Here is a 10,153-nt window from a genome sequence, read left to right on the forward strand (position 1 = left end):
TAGCTCGAAGCGCTTCGGATTGTGGCACGACTTTAGAGCACGCAGAGAGATTTCACGTGGGGTATGGCGGCTTGGCTTACAGAGGGGGGCCATGCCTTCTCCATAGACACGGTCTTGCCAGCTTATTGGATACAGGGTCAAAGCATTCACAACATTGAGCTTCACTTGGTTACTCCCCCCCCTTCTCACCATCCCCCTTAGTTGAGAGAGGATAGTGTCTGGGAGACGGTGGCCAGCATCATGGCTTGGAACATCTGGGTGGCCCGTTGCAGCTGGGTCATGGGCCAACACCATTTTTATCCAACGGCTACGCTGGTTGCCATTTGGCAGGATATCATTTATACGTTGCGATCCATTTGGGAGCACGGCATTCCAGGTTCTCGAGCTACCGACAATAGGCGGGCACGTTTTTGCAAGGCTTGGCCTGCAGGTGTATTTTATGATCTCACGCCGCAAGGGATTCGCTGGCTGTATAGTCCACCACCGTGGTGGTTAGCCCCTGTTACAGAGAATCCCTAGGCAGTGAGCTGGGATCTCTGGCAACAGGCGGGTTTTCTTTCAGCCCGTTTTTTGTTTTTGGCCACGATTGGCACCTTTCCGGTTTTGCCAATTTGTATGGTTGGATTTAAGCATTGATAGAAGTTCCTTTTCTCTGTTTTTTTTTTTTTTTAAAGAATTGTACGCAGACTCTGCCGCCTTATACAAAGAAATTTATATTGCAATAAAGACCTGAGAGGGGGGGGGGGGGGGGGGGAGGGGGGTTCAGCCCTTATTTCTGGCCCCTAGTGCTGTGTTCTTGTTTCTGTCTCCTCTCCCATCTACTCTCTACAGCGATTCACCTATCACCTTCATCATTGAGTTCCTAACAGCACTGTCCGGAGTTTCCAGCCTCCAGACGAGGTCTACTCCCATCTGCAATTTGCCCCAAAGTGCTGTGATTCATCCCCTTGCTGCGATTGAAGTTTCCGACCAATTTCAAGCTTGTTTCCAAAGTGTGATTTGACTCCAGTAGCTGCATTCTGTTCCAAGAGATGAGTTTGCAGTGTGGTTAAGGTTTCAAGTTTGAGGTTAAAGGCAAGGAGAAAAAGGTCTACAAACTACAAAAAGCTTTGTATGGTTTGAAACAAGCACTTCTTGATATACAAAGGCAATATAGTTCTTTGGGTTAAAATTAAAGTAAAAAAGCATGGTACGTAGACCTTATGTCCCAGATTTGGACATCCATAATGTTGAGTCATGGACAGGTTAGAGATTCTTAAGGGGCCACATGATGTGGCAAGCCCCCCATACATCTATCATGGATGAAGGGGATGGTTGCCACATGGCACAATTCCAATAGTATATCTCTTGTGGCCTTGCCACATGTCACACACATTCACTCACTAATTAGATGCGAGTGTTGCATCTAGTGCATGTGTTTGATTCATTCTAATTGGGCACACTATGTCAGTGGGCCCCATAGGCTGTGGGGCTGAAAGATACCCAGCATCTAGAGGGTAGTAGAGCTGGTACAGAGCCAGCAAAGGGGCGCCTACATGGAAGGGCCCTTACAGGTCCTGGGATGGGCCTGAAGGTCCGCAGCAGCCTAGAACACCTCGGATACATGTTGGCAGAGGGCAGAGTATGGAGGCAGTAACAGACTGTCTGTCGTCAGGGTTGCAGCAGAGTCAAACCAGTGGAAGACTGCCACAGGGCAGGGTCAACCAGCAGTAGCTGGTAGCACACACAGACTGGGTTGGCCCAGTCTGTGACAGGTCCGCAGTTACCTGCATCTGGTCAGCCATACTGGAAGGCTACAAAGCCTGTAAAAGGCCCCATTGAGGAGGCATTCCTCAGTTCAGTATTGAAGCAGCCCTCAGCAAATATTGGGTTCCGCAGGATACATACCCACAGGCTGTAGGAGAGTACATGTGTGCTCACCCTAGAGCAAGCTACTGAAGACTGGAAGAGGCACGTGGTGATTCAGGAGGGTTTCTACAGCAGTGGGGTAAGCAAGCATAGCTTATATTGGTGCCATAACTCAGCGGATGTTCACTGCAGGTAATAATTTCACCACTGCTTTCAAGGTGAGGTTGAGATCTATTGTGGCTGTACGTCTTTGTGTTATCTGAAGTGCTCTCTATATCTTCTTGTTGTACTGTGGCATATCTTCTTGTGTTCTTAGTGGGTGATTGCAAGGACATTAATCTATCTACATGTTATATTAGCTATGCTATGCTACAGGCAAGTGTAGGTGTGTTTTCCAACAGTCTAGTCCTCTCATATCTCAAATCAAAAACCTCAACAGCCAGCCTTTCACCATTTTATTCAACAGAACCACAAACACTAAACCACTTGGTTTAAACACCATATACATTTTATACATTAACATTTCATGGTCTCTCTAAAGGCTAACGTCCTCCAAGACTTTTGATTTAACTCTATCACAGCTATCCCAATATGCCACATGCCAGACATCTTTTATCCACCTCCATCATGTATCAGAACTGAGTCCTCAAGGAACCCTTTCTATGTGTTCAAATGTATCATCAGCTATGCCAATAGATGATGCTAGAAAAGTCCAGTATTTTGTCTTAAAGAACAGTCAATGAATTTACATGTGGAATTTGCATTCCATGAAGATGTACAAAACTGACATGACACAACCTCACTGAAAAGGAAAAAATAATATCCCAAAAAATTAAGTGCTCAATGAACACTCATCATATGTTTGCACGTACAGCTATCCAAATAGATGATCCTCAGCAAGCTCACTTTTTCTCCTACAACCACATTCAAGCAGCAAGCACTCCAGTGAATTTACATCTGCAAATTGTATCCCGTGAAGATGTATGACAAAAAGTCGTTGAAGAGGGAGAATACTTTTAATGGAGCGCTTTATTTACCCAGATGTTCATACCTAGTGTTGGTCCATAGATCCATAGAAATAGATGCCTATTGAATCTCCAATTCCCTTCTGCCTTCCCATTTGTCAAATTCGTGTGGATTCATATGCTTCCTTTTAATTTTATCTTCTTTGCTTAATATGCCAGAATCGCATAAGCCAGAATTGAAAGATAGTGTTTTGTGATGCCCAAGGAAAACACACATGCTTGAAGCGAATTTGAATCACGAAAATTCCACCTGTTACCATCATGGAGTTCCATCGACGATGGCTTGTGACAAATACATGCCGTCGACTTCCAACCAATAATTTGGTGCTCGCTTGCCTTCTCAGAAAGCCCACAATGGTGTTTAAACACTTCTGTACATGCAATGGGTTGCAAAATAAGAGTGTAAGAAATAAAAGAGTACAAAGACCAGATGGAAAGGAAACAGCCTCAAAATCTCCACTCGTACAGGAACTATGAAGATACATACATAAACAGCAAATGAGTTCCTTTATCTCACACCATGATCACAATTGTTTACCAAAGTCGTCCTTGTGTGACACTTCTCCTTCTGGAAAGAGAATAAGGTTGAAGTGCAGCAAATAACAATATGATATCTCAATGCATAACTTCAAAGCAGTTTCATGATAATTACTTGCACCTGGCACAGAACTTGTAAAGGAGAAGACGAGAGTAGAAATAGTCATTTTGATACGCAAAATAATTCAATTACTGAAGGCAAACTCCCTTTGGTTGAGATACAGCTAATGAAATGGTTTTAAAAAAGGTAAGAGGTTGAATACAGGTACCATAAAGCAGCGCTCATATCATTTCCAGAACTAAGGTTAATCAGCTATGATACTATCAGGGTGAAAGCATCTTCCAGCAACCTCACTAAAGCAACTATAGGGCTTCACATCCAACAGAATCCACAAATGGGACCAAAAAAAACTATTCAAAACTATTTTGTCCCTTTTGAAGCACAACATGTATTACAAGCACATCTACATCCTAGAGGTAGAAGGTGTTGTCATAAGCACTTTACAACATCCTGCAGAATACATACTAAAGGCGGAATTACAACAAACTGTCAAAGAGATCATGAAAAATGAGAGACTAAGTATGTACTGGGCTAACTTGTGTATCTCATTTTTTCAATAAATGACACATACATATCTACCTTAACATTCACACACTCTGCTGAAACTATAGCATGTCTTTGGTGCTACTGATCTACTCATTGTAGGCCTTGATTCAATTTTCTTCGTGATTTCCAAAATTGCATAGTAGTAGCACCAAGGGCACTGCATGTCATTTAACTCAAGGCTGAACATTTCTGTAACATATCTTGATTAACTCTCTTCAAGCCTTGTCAACATATATACTCAGAATTTGTCATCAAAGGCATTATATTAATCGCTGCTGTTGTCCTTAGCTGCCGAATACAATCACTAACTTCTTGAGACTGTTTGCTGTCAACAAGTAGAAGTCAGAACAAAGCATTGAGCTCCTAGACTCCATGCCTTCAGAAAGGACAATGGAAGTGAAACCTCTTTCGCCTCTCTCTTCTCCGCTGTGTTGCAGAAGTATTTTGGAGCTAAGAGGCAAAAGGCCAATTGGTATCCCCCCATGCTCGATGAAGTGTAGTGTCCACTTTTGGGCCTCAAGGCTGACGTAACTATAGTGAACAAACTGAGAACAGAAGGGACTGTGGACTGCTCCTACACCTGCTGTCTCCTCTCCCCCTTGCCATATGCATGCACGACAAGAAGGCCAAAGCCTCCTACTTATAGCGGGAGATCTGGAGGGCCGACAAGGCCCCATAGTTATCAGGGGATGGAAACGTTCCAACAACGCTGTCCAGAAAGTCAGCCAAGGTGGGCAGCTCCTTGAGCTAAGTCTGCAGCACTCTGTAGGTCACCTTCACCTCCTGTATATAGGCCCAAGGGTGGTCCTCCTGCTGCTCCTTCCTGCACTTGCATTGATGCTCCAAGTGATGTGTAATGGAGCCCCATGCCTATTACTAATGCACTCCTCATATGGGAGCTCACAAGTGGGGAGGTGACCAGTCCTATTCCAACAAAGACAGCTCCTTTCATGCTTTCCTTCTATCATCTGTGATCCAAAACAAAGGTAGCAGCCTCCAAAGGTGAATGATATTCTATCCACCAAGGAGGCGCCCTCAATCCTCCTTCCTCCAATCATACAAAGTATCCACACTTTGAATTGTCTGAAGTACCAAATCCAACCCTTCAACCTTCCCAATGCAAGGCTCATCCCCATCAAGAAGCCCTCGAACCCCTGCAGAGTTACATTCACACCATGCATCCCACTTAGAAGAAACAAGACTCTGCCTTGAATAAGTTTTCAGCTTAAAAAGTCACTGCAACAAGATGACATTTAAGTGAAAAGGGCTAGAAATCAGTGTTCAAGCACCCTAACTCGCTGGAGCCAGCAACTCGAGTTCTGCAGCTCCAAGTTCATTGCCTTCATGCTTTCACACAAGCACCTGACTACCAAAAACAGCCTTCCATGTGCTGCATGATCCTGATACCGTGCTATATAGGTCCGTAGCACAGCCTACAAGGCTAGATACATAGCCGCTCAGGCTCCCATGGCTGACGTACAGCCTACAGGCCTGCTGTACAGCCAGTACAGCCCTGCCAGGCTGCCATAGAGCCAAGCCATATTGTTGTAGAGCCCTGATAGGTGTCCTTACAGCCTAACGATGGCACAGCAACACATGCCCTCCAATAAATATGCAGCGATTTCTCCCAGAAAACCACGACAACACGAAACTTTCCCTAAATCAGTTCTAGCATGATTACGCAGCTGAGGAGCATTAGAAAACTCGACTCAAGCAAAGTCTCAGAAGAAACTCAATTCAAATCTAACATCTACTGACTCAGGGAGTTCCAAGACACGATTGCAACCAAACCATACAAACAAAGCAAACAAAGAACGTGTTCATGAACAGGAAGATAAAGTTTGCTCTGATAGCAAATGAAATAGCCCCTAACAGTTTAGTCATCACTAACCTAGGGGTTCTAGGATCTCCTCTACCTCCATGCTAACCTACAAGATCAACAAGCGTCAGTGTACAAGCACAAGGACACCATGGGTAAAGGCAAGTGCATCACCACCCAACCGTAGATCCCTCAAGATGACCCCCGAGCTAGAAGCCAGGCAACCTCTGACCATAGTCCATCCCAAGGTAAGACTACACATCCCATACCACAGTCCCATCTAGACACAGATGTTGTTAGGGAGACATAGGCTTGGACGGGCCTTCTAAGAATACCCAATTGAGTGATGGCTCTTACATATATGCTTATGTGTGTAAAGCCTAGGACTACCCTTAGTGTAGCAAAGGTACCACATGTCCTAACTGTCCCAAGTTTAGGATACATTACCATAGTTTAACCTAACCTCCATAACAGTAGCCATGTTATGTCTGGATGTGGACATAACATGCTTCCTCAAGAAGGCACTCACGAGGTTAACCTGACCTTCATAACACTAGCCATGTTATGTCCGGGTGTGCACATAACATGCTCCCTCAAGAGGGCACTCAGGAACGAGTCAAAGAAACCCAATTATACACCTGTATGGCTTGCTTCTCCAACTACCACTCCTTAATAAATGTAGCACCAAACCTTCACACGATCAGGCTCATGGAACCCGTGTTGGGAAAAACACCTCTCCAAATAGCAGTATCCAGCTTGTAGAAGTGGGAGAGAAGAAGATACAGCACCATAGAGCAGCCCTATTAGGCTGCTGTAGTTAGCTAAGGAGCAGAAAGGGACTGTAATGATAGTAGAGAGCAAGAACTCATATTGATTCAAATGTTTTGAGAGAGTGTACATTATACTGCTAAATCGAATTGAAAAACGTGTGTTTTTAGAAGAGTTGTAGCTCTTGTTAAAAATTGTGCCTCGTGGGAAGCATCCGATCAAAAGGGCATAGCCTTTCATCACTTATAATTCAAAGGTTATTAAAGGAATAGGTCACAAATCTGACATCCCCTCCCACTCAAAAGAAGACCGTGATACAACAGGCCATATGAGCTATTTGACCTCATCATTGCATTCAGTTAGCTTCTAAAAACCATTCAAAATGTAAATAAAGAGACAGTATCATGCAATTGGAAAGCAGGAAAGACTCCCCACAAATCCCTCTATTAAGTAAACAGCTACTCACATTGTGAAGCAATTCAGTTGGGACCACATCTTGGTGACCTTGTCTAAAAACAAAAAGCCATAGGATCGTAACGATGTGGACCCTCTAAAAAGCCCCAATCTACCCTGTGATAGGCTTTTTCAAAACTCCAGGTGCAAAATAACAAGATTCTGAAAACTTCCATCTCAATTTCATGAATTAAATGAGGGAAAACCAAATCCAGAGGCTGATGACCTATCTCTTGTCTTCTATGAGAGGCATGACTTTTCTTGGGCTATCTTGGTTTCGACAACATTCAGTAGAGTTCTGCTCTCCGGATAAGGTTCCATTGTCTCCCTTCAGACCTATGCATGCATCTATAGATACCTCATGGGAGATTCTAGCGAGCATTGCAGCATGGCATATCTCGAGAGCCAGGTGCACAAAGGCATTGGATGGAGCACAAGTCAATCCATCTCATACTGTAGCCTGCATCATATGGAGGACTGGTACCATACATACTTTGATGGCAAATTGGATGACTATGCAGGGTTCTTCCCGGGCAACCTCTACCAGGAGGGACATTTGGGGATGGAGGGGACTCCCTTCTTCTCAGAGTCTAGAGCAGGGTTGGGTGGCATTTTCAGCCTCCTCCTTGCTTTCTTTCCAGTTTGTACTGAGGGTTTTCAGCTGACCCATTCTGGATGGTTGTTTTGTTCATGCCATGCATGATGTATATCCGCTCTGAGCATGCTCTTGTGATGTTTTTTCATACTTAATAGAAGTCTCTTTCTTGAGGGGGGGGGGGAAATCCAGAGGCTGATAGCCTTCACCAAGGCAGGTGATTGGAAGTCTCTGGGGAAGCATTGGGCAGTCTTCCCCCTTTGGGTTGAGAACTCCCTTGTAAGCATATGTTCCAAGAACTACATTTAGAGTGCAGTTTGGGGAGATTGATTCTGGTTCACGCAATGTATTCTCATTCATGTACTTCATGCCTTCTAAAGTTGGATTGATATGTATTAGCCCATGACAAGAACAAAAAAAAATGCATTGGGATCTAGCAATGCACTGTTACAAGAGTCCTCAAAAGCCACCAAAACCACCTTCAAACTTTGGTTAAGACAACGTTATGAACTGAAAAGGCCACTGTAAACAGTAATTGCAGCTATTCTTGTGACTGAGGCCCATCTAATCAGTAAGAATAGGGTTGCAACCTAAGCTGACAATAGCTCAATAAACCATTGAAGTAGGATACAAAGGACTGTTTCGAGCAGTCCGTGAAATAGGTCTTCTGTAACGTAGTGGACTGGTTTAAGAGAAGATAACGCAGGCAATGCAGGAGCGCAGACAAGGATGAGAAAAAGGAATTTGATGGGGCTGTTGTACTACTTCCAATGCTTCTAATCAGCCCACCATATATTGTTTGATAACTGATGAGAAATCATTTCAGAGATGAGGCATAATGAGGCCTTGTTTGCATTAATGATTTCATATCTTTGAATAATGACTACCGTGCTTAAACTTTATTTACCGTGCTTGAAGTTCAAACTTTGGATCCCCTGAAACGTCGAGCTTTGCAAGTAGCGTCCTTGGCGTTCAAACTTTGTATTCACTTGACTCCCCTGAATTCCCTTGCGCCGGCCCAGAGATATAAGTACGCATGACAAATACATGTGCTCATGACCAATCCATATGCACCTTTTTGCACTAAGAATCTCACGCCATTCGCAAATCATGAGGTATCCCAATAAAATCCTAAAAAGAAGAAGACCGATATGCTCTCTTACATGTGTCCCATTTGTCCATGTTTTTGGATTGTCAAGTCTTTATCGATCGTCTGTTTACACTAATCAATGGCTACTTACATCTTCGCTCTGCTTATGAACGCTGCGTGAATTGCGTTTGTAAGATCAAATTGCATTTTTTTTTCTCAGTATTTTCGAGGGTGCTCACTACAGAATAAGCATGATCTCCTGCGTGCCCAAATACTGGATGGTAGTCGTAAAGATATAATTAGCTCTGGTATAGAGCTACCTAGACAGTCCTGGAGCGCTGTCTGGAATGAAGAGTGACTGAGTTGAGGCGTCCGCGTGGCGGCAAGCGTTCAATTGATTGACAGACAGAATTATGATCGCAGGAGCACAGAAAGGAACAGCAAAAAAGCAAAGGCGAGAGAGCGATGGAAAAATCGGAATCGCAGAGCTGAAGATTGGATGAATGAAATTCGAATGGTGCCCGGGGAAAAGAGCAAATGCAGAGCAATCGAAAGGCGAGGTGAGAGGTACTGACCGGGCGAAAGAAGACGGAAGGAGGAAGAAGGCGAGCGAAGGAGCAAGGAAGAGGGGAGGCAGTGTGGGGAGGAAGCCATGGATGCGTTGCCATGGCTGCTGATCGCCAAGCTCACCATAAGGGATCAAACTCCAACACATGCTCACATCTTGTTTAGCATGCACAAACACTCACTCTTCACTCTCTGCAATTTACATCCTGTTTTCAAATGCGCCTCCTCTAGTTGCTCGCAATCATTATAGGCCAAGGATTTACACCACGTGCTCACGATTCTATCTTGTTCACCTCCTATGATTGCGGGGCGCTTTTGGCACTTTCAATTTCAGTACAAATGCACACACACACGCGCGCACAAAAAGGATGCGACAGGCGCTACCAAGGATGTGTCAGAGGAGTTGGCTCAATGTTTGCCGATGCCAGTGCCTACAACGTTTGTCCAGCACCCCCCCCACCCCCAACAAGCTTGAACCATCCTCCCCAAGTAGATTCTTGCACAAGAGGCACTTGGAACTCCTATTCACTCTTTGGAATTTACATCCGGTTTTCAAATGGGTCTTGTCTAGGTCCTTAAAAGTGTAAGAGTGGTTTCACAAGCGTCCCACCACGAATGCTTGTAACCAAGGAAAGGTTATCCAAACAATGAAAGTTTGAGTGTCCGCTATGCATTCACAAAGTTTGCACGCTTACTCTAGCTTGAGCCGATGCTCGGGGCCTTGAGGGTCTCAAGTTCCTTCACTCCCATTGGCTCAGAGTCTCGAGACACACAACAAGCACAAGTCCAAAACAAACTTACATCTTAGCATGCACGAGAGCAACTTGGAACTCCTATTCACTCT

At 44.4% G+C, this 10,153-nt stretch overlaps 1 protein-coding gene across 3 annotated transcripts in view; it reads right to left on the bottom strand.

The window, feature by feature from the left end:
• The window catches only part of LOC147901684 (uncharacterized), a 65,784-nt gene extending 56,275 nt beyond the window's left edge, over nucleotides 1-9,509 (bottom strand). For all 3 annotated transcript variants that reach the window (XR_015541006.1, XM_087374793.1, XM_087374794.1), the window contains exons 1-2: nucleotides 9,318-9,509; nucleotides 3,124-3,244 (exon numbers count right to left, since the gene is read on the bottom strand). Coding sequence is in view for 2 of the 3 variants with exons in the window: in XM_087374793.1 (XP_087230919.1) it covers nucleotides 3,124-3,244; nucleotides 9,318-9,410 (214 nt within the window). In the remaining variant the exon portion in view is untranslated. The remainder of the gene's footprint in view (nucleotides 1-3,123; nucleotides 3,245-9,317) is intronic.
• Between the last annotated feature and the right edge of the window lie 644 nt (nucleotides 9,510-10,153).

The sequence above is a fragment of the Dipteris shenzhenensis genome, chromosome 5 (assembly GCF_047967505.1).
Source record: "Dipteris shenzhenensis isolate YYH24624 ecotype China chromosome 5, Dip_SZ_1.0, whole genome shotgun sequence".
In the NCBI taxonomy this organism is placed as follows: domain Eukaryota; kingdom Viridiplantae; phylum Streptophyta; class Polypodiopsida; order Gleicheniales; family Dipteridaceae; genus Dipteris; species Dipteris shenzhenensis.